At 43.1% G+C, this 17872-nt stretch overlaps 1 protein-coding gene across 16 annotated transcripts in view; it reads right to left on the minus strand.

The window, feature by feature from the left end:
• The window catches only part of TBC1D1 (TBC1 domain family member 1), a 264667-nt gene that overhangs the window by 169143 nt on the left and 77652 nt on the right, over positions 1-17872 (minus strand). For 3 of the 16 annotated variants that reach the window (XM_058299722.2, XM_058299732.2, XM_058299712.2), the window contains exon 1: positions 12700-12816. The exons of 10 other annotated variants lie outside the window; for them this stretch is intronic. In XM_058299722.2, the coding sequence (XP_058155705.1) occupies positions 12700-12729 (30 nt within the window). In that variant the 5' untranslated portion in view covers positions 12730-12816. Of the gene's footprint in view, positions 1-12699; positions 12817-17872 lie in introns of those variants that run through there. 3 more of the 16 variants (XM_071217063.1, XM_071217054.1, XM_058299743.2) reach the window with 2 other exon arrangements.

Below are 17872 nucleotides of genomic sequence, written 5' to 3' on the forward strand. Positions count from 1 at the left end.
ATGAAAGTCCAATGAAGGTCCTTGATAAGTTTCTGGGAGACATTGGCTGTCCAAAGATGAGCTAAGAAATTCTCTCTGAATGCTGAAATCACTTCTCCTTTTAAGGCATTCAACTGATTGGATAAAGCATCACTCATTGTTGATGGCAATCTCCCTGACTGATGTAATGTAACCAGCTACCCATGCAGTAAAGCCACTGGTGACAAAAGTCCATAAATTTCCTTGTATTACATTTAGTCCAGTGCTTGCTTGACCCAACAACTGGGCACCATTACCTTGCCGAGTTGACACATTAGCCTAGCCACACAGCCATCAAAGAGAATATGCTCTCACTATGAGCCCCAAAGTCTTAAGCACTGCTCCAGGTTTGCTTCAACTCAACCAGGCCACAAGAACCCCCACCTAGAGCCAGCCTCAGGCCTCTTCCAGCCATCCCTGTACACCTAGAGCCCATTTCCCAGAAGCACAGCTCTGATGGTGTCAGCCACCTGCTCACAAACCTTCTAGAATTCCAACACCCCAGCCTTCAGGGCCCTTCCGGACAGGGCTCCAATCAGCTCTTCCTGCCTTATCTTACTTGGCTTCCCTGAAAGCTCCTTATTCACCAACCAAAGGGGATTTCACTCATTTTTACGTAAACATGTCTTGGGCCTTTGCTTAATAGGATTTCCACCTCCAAGCATTTGCTCAGGCAGCTTCTTCTTTTTAGAATGTTCTTTCCTATTCTGCCCTCCACAGCCGCCCCTGGGAGGGGCCCTTGAGTCACTTATTCAGCCTATTCATTTTAGGGAACAGGAAAGGAAGCCACCGGGGTGGAGAGGGGTGGGGGTAAGGCGTCTGGGATGACTTGCATCCCGTCAAAGGTCTGGGATGACTTGCATCCCGTCAAAGAGCCAGGCTGTGACCTCCCATTCACGCCTCTTTTCAAGACCATACCAGTTCTCCTGACTTGCCTTTAATTAGGATAAAATTTCCTCATTAGGCTTAAAACCTCTAAGCCCACTAAAAAAAAAATCAGAAGAGCAGCCAGTGCCCACATTTCCAGTGACCTGGGAGGGGGGGTGGGGGATATTTCTTTTAGACTCAGGGAGCTCACCATGTTTACAATTTCAAGTTTAGCAGCAGGTACTGTGTGGGGCTGGGGGTCTGACTAAACAGCCTAAGGGAAGTTACTCTCTCCCCTCCTAAAGGAGTTGGGCTCTATTGCCTCTGTTCATTCAATAAGAATTGACAGCAAAACTAGATCCAAAGTACCCCCCAAATCAGCAACCCCTGCAGGAGAGGGGCTCACACACTCTAGACCTTTCTTAACACCCACATTCCAACCACACCTCTGGCTCCCAAACTGAGAACTATGCTTTTAAGAACAATATTTAAATTAATGGTGTACAATCAGTTCCAACTAACCTTGATTAAAATCAATAGTGAGAAAGTAAAGTGAGATTTACTTTATCTGGAAAGTTATTACCCTTGTATACCAAAGGGCTACTTGGAGGTTTTACAGCTCTCTCAGCTTGCCTTATTTCAGGACTAGTGCATAACCACCTCGCACTCAACCATGAGCTCCCTGAGGGCAGGTGCCTTTACTCCCCAGTTCCCAGCGCAGAGTAGATGCACAATAAACATATCGTGATTGACACTGAACTTGAAAGACCAGCTAGACTTCTTGCCAAGAAGGTCCAGGTATACCATACCACTCCCTCAAAAAGAGACTGCAAAGCCATTAATACAGTTACATGCTCTGGTGGTCTAGTATATCCAGTTCTTTCCCTGGGGGAAAAAACCTAGAGATCACAATCTGAGCTGGTTTACACACTACAGAATTAACAAAATCAGGCAGTCCAAACCTTGGTATGATGTTCTTCCAGCTACACCAAAACTTGGGCAGCACAGACTCAAAGGGCTGCCTTTTATGAAACTCCAGTGTAATATGATTCCTATGTATTATATTCATATATTTTTACAATTGAGAGAAAAGTCCCTTCCACTCTCCTGGAAACTGGGTTACATGGTGATTTCTGGAACTGTAAGAGACTGACCATAGTCACATTTCATGATTATAAAGTTAATTTCTTAATAATCAGTACACAAAGAGCCATAAACTTATTCCTCATAAAGGGGCTTCTGATTTGTATTTCTCAAGTCAATTTTGTAGTTAAATCTCTAAGTTTAAATTTGGAAACATGTTTAAAAAAAAATGAAAAGAAAAAGCCTGACACAATAGAGACCTTCACAATAGACCTGTGTAAATATCTCTAAGCAAATGTTGTCTTAAAGGTCTTACAGTTTATTTTCACCTAATGACTGATTTCCTTTGGGTCCACCCTGTAAAAAGAACTTCCCCAAAAAACCTTTTGGTTGATTCTCTGCCTGGGCAGAACTCTGCTAAACAAACAAACTTCATTTCTATTTTTAAAGTTTTCCAAAATTGGAGAATCTACATCTTTGGTTGGGAAACTATTTTCTGGAGTTTAACAGCCTTGGCAGTGAAGAAATTCTTCATAGTATTTTGAGGAGTTGTGAAACTGGCAAGCAGCCCCTCCCTCCCCTACTTTAGGAGAGGAGAAATCAAGGCTGCAGAGCTGTGACCTTGGGAAGGTCACATAGGCTGCTGGTGGCAAAGGTCAGTGTAATTCTTTCTGCCCCATTTTCCCCTTATCTGATTTAAACTGCTTGAGGTCTCCTGCATATGTTTTGCTCTCATTCTGAACTAGTGAACCAGGGTTTATGCTTAATTCTTGCAGAAAGTAAAAAAAACAACAGAAAGAATCTAGATATAATAGTACTGGGTAATGCAGAAAACACAGGACTGGATCAAAATAGTTTGTTCTATTCTTAGCTATGGCTTTGGGAAAGCCACCTCACCTCTCAAAGGCTCAAGTTTTTTTATCTTTAAAAAGAGGGAACAGAACTAGGGAACTGCCAAGGTCCTTTCCATCCTTAAATTCAATGATGATGATGGCAGTGATGATGGTGATGGCTTCTGCTTACTAAGCGCTTGATCAGGGCCAGGCACTGTTCTAAGCATACTATGTGGATAAATCCTCAACAACTTAGACAAGGACTACTTATAGATGAACACATTCACATGAAGGTTTAGCGAGAAGCCCGAAGTCATGCCTTCAGTGATAACAGGTAGAGAGAGGATTTTTTCCAGGTGAATGGTTCCAGGAAGCTCTTTTCCTTATCAGAGGTGGGCTATCTAAAATTCTTAGCCATCACAGAAAGATGGCTTCAAAATTGAGAATGATTGTAGTGTCATTCAGTACCTCATTTTATAAATCAAGGATGGAGGCCCAAGGAAATACAACTTTCTTGAGGCCAAGAAATATAATAGAAACACGGCCATATCGCATGACCAAGAAAACCTCATACTAAAGTCATGTATAGCATCTAAGTTGACTTCCAAACAAGACTACACCTGACAAGTAAGACAATGATCACCATTCCCAGGTCACATAGCCAAGTCTGAACATCTAACAGCACAAAGCTGGGCCTCCAACCCAGGTATTTTAACTTCTTAAGCTTTTCTCTGAAAAGCTTATTCCAAATAGTCTCTTAGCATACAGAAGACTTTCCAGATAAGGCGAGTAACTATGAAACATGGTTCCATGGTGCCCAAAAAAGTCTATAAGAATAGGTGATGCTCAGTTTCCTGGAGCTAACATAACAAACAACCACAAACTGGATGGCAAAAACAACAGAAACTTACTCTGTCACAGTTCTGGAGGTTAGAAGTCTGAAATCAAGGTGTCAGCAGGGCCATTCTTCTTCTGAAAGCTCTAAAAAAGAATCCATCCTTGGTTCTTCTTGGCTTCTGATGGCTGCCAGCAATTTTTGATGTTCCTTAGCTTGTAGCTGCCTCAACCAATCTTCGTCTCCACCATCACGTGGCCTTCCCTGTGTGCCTTCACAGGGTTTTCTTATAAGAACACCAGTCATTGACTTTAAAGCCCGCTTAATCCAGTATGACCTCATCTTAACTAATTACATCTGCAAAGACCCTATTTCCAAAATAAGGTCACATGCTGAAGTTCTGGGTGGTGACGGATTTTGGGGGACACTATTCAACCCAATACAGGAGTAATGCTCCAAAAGCCTACCTACCACTCAAATCAACGAGAGAAAATCAACTGAAATCTCAGCTCAAATAAACCCAGGCTAGTGGTCATCTCAAAACTGACCTCTTTTGGGCTATCACTCAACTGCCCCTGGATGCAAGTCCTCACCCCCCATCCAATGTTGACCTGCCTTCAATCTTCCTACCAGGGATTTTTCTCTTATTCCTTGTTTTATTCCCTCCCTACCTATGAATATCATGAAATTCAGGGACTTTAAAAACTTGTTATACTTCTTTTCAACTTTATATATTTATTTTTTAAAACAGGTTAGCTGAGCATTTTATGCCCCTTACCTAAGGGAGGAAAAAGTAAGTTCAGTTTCTCAGTGGGACAGACAATTTTCTAAGTTCTGGTACCTTGTTTCACATCCTGAATACATTCTGTAATCCCCTTACTACAGAGTAACAGAGGTGCAATAGGTAAAACATGAACTTAGAGTGAGATGATCCACATTTTAATCTTTTTTTTTTTAAGATTTTTAACTTATTTCTCTTCCCTTTCCAACCTTCCCCCCCCCCCCCAGTTGTCTGCTCTCTGTGTCCATTCACTGTGTGTTCTTCTGTGACCGCTTCTGTCCTTATCAGCGGCACCGGGAATCTGTGTTTCTTTTTGTTGTGTCATCTTGCTGTGTCAGCTCTCCGTGTGTGCGGCGACATTCCTGGGCAGGATGCACTTTCTTTCGCGCTGGGCGGCTCTCCTTACGGGGCGCACTCCTTGCGCGAGGGGCTCCCCTACACTGGGGACACCCCTGCGTGGCATGACACTCCTTGCGCGCATCAGCACTACGCATGGGCCAGCTCCACACGGGTCAAGGAGGCCCCGGGTTTGAACCGCGGACCTCCCATGTGGTAAGCAGATGCCCTATCCATTGGGCCAAGTCTGCTTCCCACATTTTAATCTTAATAGGTATGACAAGTTATTGACCCTCTCTGAAACTTCAGTCTTCATAGTCCCTTCCCAAATAAAGGCTGGCAGTAGAATACCACCTATATTCGCAATTATTTTGAGAATTAAATAAATTATGGAATTTGACTACTCCCAGCACAAGAGCTAGCCCATATTAAGTACTCAAAAAAAATAGTCATCTCTTTTCTTCCTAGCTTTGTATTAACACTAACGTAGTAAACCCCCTTTGCTAGCGAAGTTTTTCCTGAGCAAACACAATCACCCATATTAGAGAAGAGGAGATACATTAAACACACATACCCCATCTCCCGTGGGACACCTCCCTGGAAAGCAGAGTAGTAGGTGAATCAGCAGATCATTGCAGCCTAAGGAACTATTTCACCACACTGAACTTTGGCAACTTCCACTCTCTTCAAACCCTCAGGCCATGACTTCCTCCAGCCCACAGTATGCTCAACTAGTCAGTCCTTTAGGCTGCAGGGATGTCCTTGAGAGCCTTTACAGGTCACAGGATCTCCACCCACCCCAAAATGCCTGCTCATCTTTGTGCTTCCTTTCATTGTCAGTTTCCTGGAAGGCACCACCCCCTCTGAAATTCACATTCATATAGCCAAATGATAGCACAAAGTATTATGAAAGAAAATATATTGGTTGTGTGACTTTAGGAAAATGTTTAGAGACAAAGTTCAAGAAAATCAGTGGGGCTTACCAAGTCCCAAATGGGACTTGGTAAAAGTTATGCAAAAAACCAGGTGTCCAAGAACTTGGGTTCTAGTTTTAGTTCTGCCACACACCAGCTAGGTGATCCTGTTCAAATTAAGCTACTTCATTGCCCTGGATCTCAGTTTCTTCGTTTAGAAAACAGCAAATGGAATTACATTGAAGATTCTACACCAGAATGCCTGCTTGCCACAATTATTGGCAGGCATATGCAACCCTGAGGTGTGCTGGGATGAAAGAAAATGGTTATTCTTAATTCTGAAACCCCACAAATCCAGGTAATTTAAAGAAGGCAAGGTTAAAATTCACTGGTCTCCAAAAAAAAAAACAAACAAACAAACAAGTTGGAAAGCAAATGTGAAGGATTCCAAAGCATGCTGGAAAACCACTACTAGTATTTCCCAAGTCTTCTTTTACATCATCCACTACACATCAATGGCCTACAACTCAATCACCCACTTTTTGGAGACTTAGCTCAGACCTCACCTTCTCTAAAAAATTTCCCCCAAATCCACAGCTGAGTGATTCCTTCTGCAAACATCTAAGTTACCACATTAAAATTAAATTATCTTCGCTGGAGTCCCTCTGTGGGCCCATCTCCTACTGTCTACTGTCTCTGTATCTACAACTCCAAAAGCCATTGCTTTAAACTGTGCATTCAATCATGTTTTAAAGAATTTACATTTGCAGATGACTTCACAATTTCCTACCCAGATTTTATCACTGTTTAAAATCGGTTCTATTAAAAAAAATCAAAATATAAACACGGAATATTACGCTTATTTTATAGATGCAAAAAACAGGCTCAGGAAAGATAATGTAGCCAAGTGCAACCAAAGTAAGTGTGATGTAGGCTATGGGTGGGGGCCTGTTCATCTCTTCATAGATAACTTGAGCTGTATGGGTGCTGAGCTGTACACTTGGGACAGTGAGAACTGCAGCCCTGCCCTTGGTAACGATGACAACAATCCAGTCCTGAAAAAAAACAGTTTAGCAATGCAAACTCTATAAACTTTATTCAGGGAAAATGCAAACCAAATGTACTAAAAGCTTACCTAGAATGTATGAAGTTCACGCTAAAAGCTTACCTAGGGTGTGGAAGATATATGTTAATTCAAGCTTATTGAGCACAGAAACAAAGAACCATTTGGCCCTTCCTCTGTATGAAAAGAGCTCAAAAATCTTGTTTGGGGCTCTGGTTTTGAACAGAAAGCTCCCGAGACTGGCAGGTCATAAATAAATTACTTTTTCCTTCCCAAAATTACTATGAGTCCTGGCTTTTTCATATACAAATAACTGAATCTCTCGATATCTACAACAGGTGAACAGAGCTGTGAGTCTAATCCCATCATTTTCCACTGCTCTCCCCAAACACCCAAATTCAAGGTCATTATTGATTTTTTTAAAGTGTTATTTCATGGGACATTAATTCCAATATTCTCTTCCCAGAAGACAAAGCATTTAATCTGAAATCATGACATCTGTTACAAAAAATATTAATTATTCCTATGTTCAATGGGAGGTGCAAAAAAACCACACACATTCTCAAACCTTGCTACTCTAGACCAGCAGGAGGAGCGTCACCCCAGTGCTTTCTGCAGCTTGTTAGAAATGCAGACTTAATAAACTCTCCCAGACCAACTAACCCTGAGATGTATTTTAACAAGATATCCACAATGATTTGTATGTGCTGGTACAGAAGATAACATTGCCCCTGCCTTCCCAGAGCTTACAGATGAGTAGAAGAGATAAGATATTCAAATAACTATAACACAAGGCATCCCAAGGAATGGACTACACAGCCACAGGAGTTTGGGCAAAGATCAACTATGGCTACCTAATGGGTCCCTGATGCCCCAGGATAAAATGCCAGCTCCTCCGAAGGGTATGGGTGCCATGCACATCCTAGCCCCTGCTCAACTGTCTGGTATACCTTCTGCAGATTACCCCTCCAGCCCTACCAACTACCTGAGACAGTGCTTCCTCCAAAGAGTCAAGACTTTGCAGGTACTCTACCACGACTAACTCTTCCTCTGCAACTACAGGAGGCACTCTTTGTGCTCCCTCAACCCAGCCCAGCTGGCTGCTGGCCTATCCTTTCTGCCAAGGGGACTAAGAACTCCTGCAGGGCAGACGAAATGCCTTACAGGTTCTTTTCTTCCCTGTGCAATACATTCATCCACTGATGAATGAGTAAGTAATCAGAGGTGCTTCAGGAAAGGGATCAAGGATGAGAAGGTTTTGAAAGTTAAATGAAATACCAGGCTATAGGTACGTTAGAAGCTCAGGTCAGTTTAGGGACTCTGTCTAGGGGAGCAAACTTTAGTTTGCTTTTTTCTCATCTGGACTGAGTGTTCTGTTCTGGAATGTGGGTCTTTCCTCCCTGCCTTCCTCCATTCTCTCCTGGTAAAAAGCCAACCTGTGTCCAAATTATTGGGAGCTCCCACAGAAAGTCCACTGCAGCTGCCTCAGGAACTCTGCTGGAAACTCAGACAGGGTTACACCAGCTTTGCTTAGCAGAGGCAGCAAATTTTTCAAATTCAAGGGATGGTTTGACTATGACAACAATGAGTTTTTCCTCTTTATTAAATTTAAACTCAAACATCCACTAATTAAACATAATCAGTCTACAGAAGAAAAAATCTTTAAGCTTATTTTTTTTTAATAACCCATCATGTTAACCTAGGACACACCTCAAGGGCAAACCAACAATCAAGCTGACTTAAGTCTGCAGAAGAAACACACTGCAGTACAAACTCACACCTCACAGGAAGCTGCCCACTGGTAAACAGAAAGGTACACCAAGAGTAAAGGCACCTAAGGCAGGCTGGTCCAGTCTACAACAAGTCTCAAGGGTAAATAAGCAAGCCCAGTATCAGGACACAACTGCTCCTGGATCTACCGGTGAAAGGACAAGTTGCACTTGTACTCAGCATAGGAGAAGCAATTACTTACTGGGTCATTTGCACCAGTCTCAACCAAACAAGATAGCAAAGTCACAGGGTCACATCACTTCAGAGGACAAAGAACAATCACGTGTACACTGGTGTATCCCGCATCCTCTCCCCACTTTCAAGCAACCATCATCACCTCAGCCTGAACCACAACAGTCTCCTAAATGGTCTCCCCCTGCCACCCAAAATATTCATCACATGACATCACTCCTCTCTTTAATACCTACTGCACTTAAATGCAAATCTGAACCACCCCACGCGGCACCTAGCGGGCCCTAAATGGCCTTGCCCAGACCTCATGGCCCACCTCTTTACCCCAGCTCACTGCACTCCAACTTCACCCATCTGCTTCCTGCTTTAACATGCCCACCTGGTTCCCACCTCCAGGCCTTTGGTTTCTGCAGGTGCCTCTGCCTGGAACATGTTTACTGCCCTCACCACTCAGGTCTCAGATGAAAAGTTACCTCCACACCTCCTCACCACTCCCAATTTAGAGCAGTCCCCAGCCCCCTCGCACTCCCCCCCACACACAGAGGGGAAGAGAGTGCTCTATCAAACCACCGGGCTTGCTTTTCTCTTCATGGCATTTACCACCATTGGAATTACCTTGCTTGTTTCTTTTTTGCTTCTTTAGAATGTGCTCCCTAACAGCAGCAACGTGATGTCTTGTTCATTGCTAGATCCCCACATCTTAAAACAGTACTGGCACAAAGAAGGTGCTAAGTATCATCGTTGGGCAAATCAGTTAAAAGACTGACTTGCTAAATGAAGAAAAGCAATAAATCTATGTTCTAAGTAAGTAGGGCCAAGATATGGAAAACCTGGTTTTACATAAAATATTAGTAACCAAACACTTGTTCTCCAAAGGATTCCTTCCCTAATGCACTTTTAAATATGTGGCTTGCAAAGTTTCAGTGTACATACTTTTTAAAGGATAAGCCTATTGTGCAAAGCAAACTAAATCCTCCAGGGCATAAACAGTGACCAGTACACAGAAGACACGTAATAAATGTCTGCTGAATGAATACATGAGCCCTGGAAAATAACAGCACATGACATAAACTGTATGAATTTGGATTTTCACACACAGATAAATTCGGCTATAATTAGGTCCCATTTTCCATTTTATCTGATAAACTGACACACATTTAATACAGACTAAGAAACTAGTGATCATATTTACAGGCAGGTACAAATCCAAATAAATTCAGAAAGTTACCAGCCAGCTCTGCCACAGTTTTCTGATCTTCGCTAACAGATATATAGAGGCTTAGAAATAACAACCAATAGAAATATCCCAAATTGCCAGGTTGTTGGGGATGTCTGTGGGTTTAGTAAGAAAATCACAAAGCTCCAGAAATTCACTTTTATTGATAATCTAAGCGAAAAATCAAGTGCCTGCAGTGAAAGACTAAGAAATCACATTTCTATAAAGCTGAGTCCCATTTGAGATGGAATGCACTCTTGCTCTAATGTTCCAGATCATGTCCATTAAAAATATATATATATATCACATCTTTTTTTTTTTTTTTTGAATAGATAAATGCTTTGAAATAAAACTCTTCCCTATTTTAGCTTATCATCCCTACTCCAGGAAATTGCTCACTTGGTGTACTCAATATTCATGTAATAGTAATGCACCACCCAAGGGAAAAAATTATGCTCAGGTGTCCATTAGCATCAAGCAACACCCACTTCTCCTTCCCTAACAGGTGCTATGCTACAGTTTGCAAAGGTCAATATGAAAAGAAAAGTCAGCTGTGTAATTGAATGTGCAAGTGTTTGTGCGAAGTGTGTGCCACTGCATTTGTGGATTCTTGAAGAGGCATTCTAAAATCAAATATGAATGCACTTTGGGACTTAAACATTATGTATTATGTGTGCCTCTTGATTTTGTCTTTAAAACATTCTCTAGTACCATTCTCAAGGTAAAGCATGTTAACTTGCCTCTAAACCATAAACCATAAACCATAAACCCGTAGGTTTTTGTTCTTATAATCTATAACTTCCATGAAATAAACTTTCAAAGAATAATTTCACATTCTAAAACCTCTCACAGAATACCACTGACTGTATAAAGTATTCCATTTCAGCTTCGAATAGCCACATCGCCTAGATGAAAAGAAATTTTAAAGTAATGAACTAGTTTTTAATATTAGGTGGACAGCTATCGATACATTTGTTTCAAAAACATTTCATAGAAGAGATTTTTGTTCTGTAATTTAAATAGAAACTTTGGAACAACATGATTCAGAATCTAAATCAATTTATTAATATTCAGTTCATTTACACAAACTTTTCAAAATATTGCTACTTGAAGAAGGCTGCCAATCTTTGTAAAGGCCCTTGATGTTTTGTTTTGTTTTGAATAAAGCTTTTCTGGAGATTTCACCATCACCTCAGCAAACCAAATTAAACAAAAGTTCATCTCACTCCTACAGCGAAGCACATCTTAATTATGTTTTGGAAAAGTACATAAAAGTCTAAAAGAGAACCAACAGTAAGATTTTGAAACTATTTTCTTATTTTTAAATAAAATCTCAATTTGTTTTTTCTCTCTAACTTGACAGTGTAAGGCAAATTCAAAATCCCCAACCTAGAATGAGAAAGTAAAATATAATTGAACAACACACCCTAAATTACTTTTTAAACTACATCATATCATTACGTTTTTCTAAAAATTTAGCATTACTTATAAAAGCTTAATAGCTGTCATGTCAAACTAGGACATCTGGGCATGATCAATTTTTCTTTAGTACAAAACTGCTTTATAATGACTCAAAACTTTCTTGAAAGTCACTTCGCTTTGCCTCCAACTGTGTTTGGGCAAGTCAAGATTCTGTTACAGATTCAGAGATGAAATGTTATTAGGCAATGCCTACTTAACAACTAATGCTCTCTGATTTCTGTGTCTCCATGTTCTTATCACTGAAATTACAAGCAAAGCCTCACAAATAGGTCTTCATAAAAGTGTATGAGAAAAATAACTCTCTAAAAGCTATGCATCATTAACTAGAAATACATTAACCACCTCATTATTTCTAGAGGGTCACAGAGTGGCTACCGGTTCTCTCAAGATGAACTATCTGCCATACACAGGAAGTATTCCCCAAGAGGGGCCAGCCAGGGTGGCAAGTCCCTGGGGTGCGAATGTGATGCCCCAACGACCTGCAGGTGATCTAGAGAAGGGGGAACCAGAGAGTACAGCACTTTAAGGGCTGTGAGTGATGCAAAATTCAAAAAACGAATACTGGTACTACAGAAAATACAAAAAAAGAAGTCTACAACTGTTCTCACGCTGAGAGGAACTCTGGAATATTCCAATCCCTTCCTCTCAGAAATAGTGGAAATGGCCTAGACTGGTAAACCTCAGTTATTCTGAATGTTCTGAAAACAAAACTTTGGAATTAGGAAGTAACGAGCTTACATTTAAACCTCAGAACACAGAATTTGTCCCGTGCACCCAGGGAGTTAAAAACAAAAGACGCCCTCCGTGCCCAACAACTTCAGCCTGTAGGAATTCTCAGCGAACCACCCCAGACACCCAGGCACACACTTGTATCAATGAGATGACACAGGAGATCCCGACGCCGTGGAAGACCAAATGTGGAACCCGGGGCCAGGGGGCGCTGCCGGCACCCGCGAGACGAACTGCGACGCGCCAGCACCTGGGTCTCGGCGTGGCGCCCATTCTCCCCCACCCACTACCCCGGGCGTAGCGCTGCCCTCCCCGCTCACCCCGGGCTGAAACACTAATGAATGAGAAGCTACTCCGCCCAGGGTCCGGAGCGCGCCGGCCCCTCTCGGGCTCGGGTCCCCGGGCCGCGGGGCGCGCACGGTCAGCCCCCACGTCGCGGGCGTCCCCCGCCCCTCCCGAGCGCACGGCCTGGCCCAGCCCCGGCCCAACGGTTACCCGAGTCTCCAGAGCCGTGCCCACCGGACGCGGGCACCGCAGGGCCGCCCGCGACCGTAACGGGCGCTGCCCCGACGCCGCCTACCTTGGCCACCCAGCTGAACAATGGTGACATCGCGGGCCGGGCGGCGGCTCCTCGCCCTCCGGCTCCCGCTCACTCCCGCCGCCGGCCCGTGGGGCCGCGGGCGGCCGGGGGCGGGCTCGGGAGGCGGCGGGGCCCGGGCATCGCTCCCCGCGCCAGGGCGGCGGGCTCCTCCCGGCTCGTCACCGCCCCGTGAGGTGGCGCCCGCCCCGCAGCCCGGCTGAGAGGGAAGTGGGGGGAGCGGGGGAGGGGAGCGGCGGGAGGGAGCGCGCGGCCGGCCCCGCCCCGCACAGCCCGGAGCCCGCCTCGCGGCGGGAGGTTGGGACGCCCCGGGCTGCCCGGCTCCTGGGGAGCGGCGGTCGTGAGGCCGAGGAACGTGGCTGTCGAGGCCGTTTCGCACAACTTTCAGACAATTAGGAATTCATCTTTCTGAGTGGAGCGAACACAAAAGCCCGCCCAACTTTGCAGGGCTCACTCGCCCCCCTCTCCCCTCTCCCCTCCACACACACCCCCGCAAGTGCTCGAGACCGCTGGTAACAAAAGGACCAGTGTTTCCGCAGCTTCTAATACCTTTATATAACCAAAGGTGGTTTTCTTGGAGTCAGAAAATCCGGCTATTGAGAGTAGAAACGAGGCAGCGGGAAAGAACTTTCCAGTCCCGTCAGCTGGAAGGTTTTAGCAATGTGAGATATGTCATTTTACCAGTTTTCTTGTCTCCCAAGGCAAAATAAGACAATGTGGTCAGGTTATAGCTACAAAGGTTAGGCTGAATTTCAAACTCAGACACCCGAGTTCCACGTTAAAAAAAAAAAATGTCCAAAGGTCTAAGAGTCAATGTATGATGGAATGTGTCATGTTGAGCCACTCACTGCAGTAATTCAGGCCAAAGACCAACCCTGCCAGAAACCCTGCTTCCCTTTTTCTTCTATTATATTAACTGTAAATTCCCTTCATGGCAGGCCAGTAGGACATTTTAAGTATGGTCCCCAAATGTCTGGCATCTGACTTAGTGGGTATATTACTTACCTGTTGCTGCGTAACAAATTATCTCAAAACTTAGCAACTTAAAACAACTAACATTTAATTAGACAATTTCTTGGGTCAGGAATCCAGGAGCATCATAGCTGGGTGCCTCTGGTTTGGGGGGCAGGGGGGGGTCTCTTTCTGTATATATATATATATATATATATATATATATATATGAGAAGTTGTGAACTTAACAAACCAATCGTGCATGATGTACAGAATTCCCATACATCACCCCTCCACCAATACCTTACATTCTTATGGAACATTTGTGACAGATTATGAGAGAACTCATCAGAGTATTACCACTAACTAGATCTATATCATACATTTGGTAACTTTTCCCTACCCCCCTATTATTAACACAGTACCTTCTTTGACACTGATGCAAAAATATTACAATATTAATATTGCTGTTAACTATAGTCCATAAATTATACTAACTGTATTTTCCCATACATCTCCATATTCTTCCTACCTTATAATAATGATGTACATTTGTTTTAGTTCATAGAAGAACATTTTTGTATTTATACTATTAACCGCAATCCTCATCCACCTCTGGGTTCACTGTGTTATTCAGCCCCTAGATTACTCCCTAGCTTTCTTTTATTTGACATTTACATCCCTACACTACCCTTTTCAGCCACAATCCCATTTATAGCCATTTCCGTTAGTTATATTCACCATCAACTCTACCCATTTCCACATTTTTACAGTCAAGCTAATTAAAAACTCTACATTTTTAAGCATCAGTACCACTTCTCAGCTCTCATCCTATCTTCTAGAACCTATACTCTAGGTTTTAACACTATGTGTTTATTTTTTATATTTAGTTGATATTAGTAAGACCATACAATATTTGTTCTTCTGTGTCTGACTTTTCTCACTCAGCATAATGTCTTCAAGGTTCATCCATGTTATTAGATGGTGTCTGGCCTGGGGTCTTGAGATTGCAATCAAGTTGGGGCTACAGTCATCTCAAGACTGGACTGAGACTCCAAGTTCATTCACACTGTTGTTGCTGGGATTCAGTTCCTTGTGTTGCTGTTGAACTCAGCAATTGTTTCTTGCTGCATCATGTGGTCCTTTCCATGGGTCTGCTCACAATAGGCAGTATGGGCAAGCCGCTGACGCCTTGTTAGACGTAGGAAAATCTAACTATAAGGACTTTCGGGTTCCACCCAAAAGATTGCACCGAGGCATGCGGTGGGCATGCCCAGGCATGTCCCTCGGAAATCTGCCTTCCCCCCAGCAACTAGAGCACATGAACCAATCAGCCTCGCTAAATTAGCATAGCCAATAAGCTGCTTGCACGTTGCCTCACGGGTCTATAAAAGCTACTACACTTCCTCAATAAATTAGACCTGCCCCACCAGCTTGCATCTCCAGAGCAGTTACTGTGTGTTGTATTGCTCTGTTTGTCCTTACGTCTTCCGGAGCGGAGCCGATGGACGGCACCGCAACACGGCAGCTTGCATCCCCCAGTGCAAGTGATCCAAGAATGAGAGTGTATGCTCAATAAGGAAGTCACATTCTTGTTATCTCCTTTATTGTAGAAGTGACATCCCATCACTTCTGCCATATTCTCTTTTTTAGAAGTGAGTCAGAAAGTCCAGTCCCACTCAAGGGGAAGGAATTGCACAAGGGCATGGATACCAGGAGGAGAGGATCAAGAAGACTCATCTTTTTTCCCCTTCCAGGTGGGGTGCATAGGAGTAAGATAAATAATAAAGGCCTAGGAAAAGTCCAGAATAATGTCATTCCAACAGAACCTACTTGGGGTAACGGGAAAGAGCCTTAGGGGCATCTTAGGGATGTGCTATCCTTTAATTCTTTAAAGCAGTGAAGTTCTCTAAAGAAATTGAGAGGCAGAAAGGAGTGCATTTGCAACCATTAGCCAAATCTTTCCCCATTACTACATCTCCATTAAAATGAGAGCCCTTCTGTCCTCTCTGGCTTTGCTACTCAAAGTGTGGTCCATAGACTAGGAACATTGGCATCACCTGGAAATTTGCTAGAAATGCAGAATTTTCAAAATCTCCTCCAGACCTACTGAATCAGAATCTTCATTTAGCAAGTTCCTCCAAGTGACTATTATGCATGTTTAAGTTTGAGAGTCATTGTTTTAAAAATAACAAAATAAATTACTGGCCAACAACCCCTCAGGAAAGCAATTAAAGTTTTTCTGTGTCCCTAAAATGGTATGGATTAGCTAAGCTAGAGAGAAACCTGGAAAGTTCCTGAGCAACAATAGAGTTTTGTTTTGTTTTGTTTTTAGGAGGTAGCAGGGATGGAACCTGTAACCTCATACATGGGAAGCAGGTGCTCAACTACTGAGCTACACCCTCTCCCCACTGACGGAGTCTGATGTGAGTTGATTGGCAACTTGTTAATTGACACAAGCTGGACCAATTACAAACTCTATCACTCCAATCCTGAGACAGGAGTTCTACAAAAATGCCTGGAACTTAAAAGCAACTCTGGGGAAAGGATAAGGAGAACCCAGAATTGACTAATGAAATGTGAATTAACTGTAACTGAGATAAATTTTCTGCCACTTGGGCAGGTGGGGGGAAAGGACCAGAAAGAGAAATTACATTAAATTTAGGGGTATTTTTCTCACACAAAAAATAAATAACCAGCCACACAATATTAAAGTCATACCAAATCCTTAAACAGTTACAACTGGAAAGTGTGCAGGCAGGTGAAGTAGGGACAGTAAGGCCTCGTTGTTTAAACCTGGATCCAACTCTCCTTATATACACATCCAAGGTGGGGGTTCTGAACTTTCCTTAAGTTTAATTGTCTTTTAGATTCACAGAGGGTCTCCCTCTAATCTGGTCTCTCTGCCTGGTTCAAGACTTGGCAGAACCATTCATTTTGGGGGAAGGTACCTGTAGCAGTTTGGTATTGTTTATGAATTCCAAAAATAGATACTGGATTATGTTTTTAAACTTGTCTGTTCCCTCTGGGCATATTAGATTATATTGGATTCAGAGGTTTCACTTTAACTTGATTAAATTATGAGGAGGGCTCTGATTGGGCCACATCAGTAGGACGTTGAGTCCCTGTGGTCACTCATAGAGAAAACTACACTGTAAAGGAGTTAGTTGGAGTTTTTGGATGCTGGAGCCCAAGAGAGGAATAGACATGGCAGAGGCCCTGGGAAGAGAGAGAGCCTGATAGTCTATACCTGACCTTGTGGAGAGACCAGAGCAGCTGAGCCTGGAAAGAAATGAGCCCTGAGAGAGACAAGACTTATCCCAGCCTGCCCCTGATATTGGAAGAAGCTGGGACCACAGAGCCTTAAGAGGAAGAGGAAGGCTGGACCCTTGTAGACGTTGCTACACGTGGCAACAGACTTTGGTGAGGGAAGTAACTTATGCTTTATAGCCTGATAACTGTAAGCTTCTACCTCAACTAAATACCCTTTATAAAAACCAACAGATTTCTGGTATTTTACATCAGCACCTCTTTGGCTAATACAGTTTCTTTCCACTGGGTGAACTTGACAGACAGATGGCTATGTGTGGAGCTGTAACATTTAAAGAAATATACATGAAAGTTCTTATTTTAATTCACTGCCAATACATAATTTGCCAGTCACAGTGCACAAAGAAATTCTCCATTATAATGTGGAATTTCATTAAAGGGAAACTACTAATACAGAGGTTCTAACTCAAAATATTTTTCTTAAAATACCATATTCCCTGCATCATAAAAAAAATATATGTATGTGTGTGTATCCTTCTCCCAAGAAACTATATATTCTCCCTTGAAAGGAGTGTATATCAGGCATCAGTAATTAACAGCTCCCCAAGTGGCTCTTTGGTGCAAATGGGATTGAGAACCTCAAGAGACAGAATAGTCATTGCTCAAAGACACTGTCATCTGATGGTTCTCAGCCCCCCTCACAGTCTATCAGAGTCACCTGTGGTATTGGGGGGGAAAGGGTAGGCAGATGATTTGGTTGATTTTGAGCAAGAGTCAGACATTCAAAGAACCTCAAAGGGCAGGCAGATCACATAAATGTGTGAAGAAGGCCAGGTGTGAGACAATGAGGAGGGAAGGATAACTCACACTCAATTACTAAAACACTCTACCCAGCCAAGCAAAATGTGTCAGCTGACTGGATTCAGCCAGAGAG

The sequence above is a fragment of the Dasypus novemcinctus genome, chromosome 1, assembly GCF_030445035.2.
Source record: "Dasypus novemcinctus isolate mDasNov1 chromosome 1, mDasNov1.1.hap2, whole genome shotgun sequence".
Lineage (NCBI taxonomy): Eukaryota > Metazoa > Chordata > Mammalia > Cingulata > Dasypodidae > Dasypus > Dasypus novemcinctus.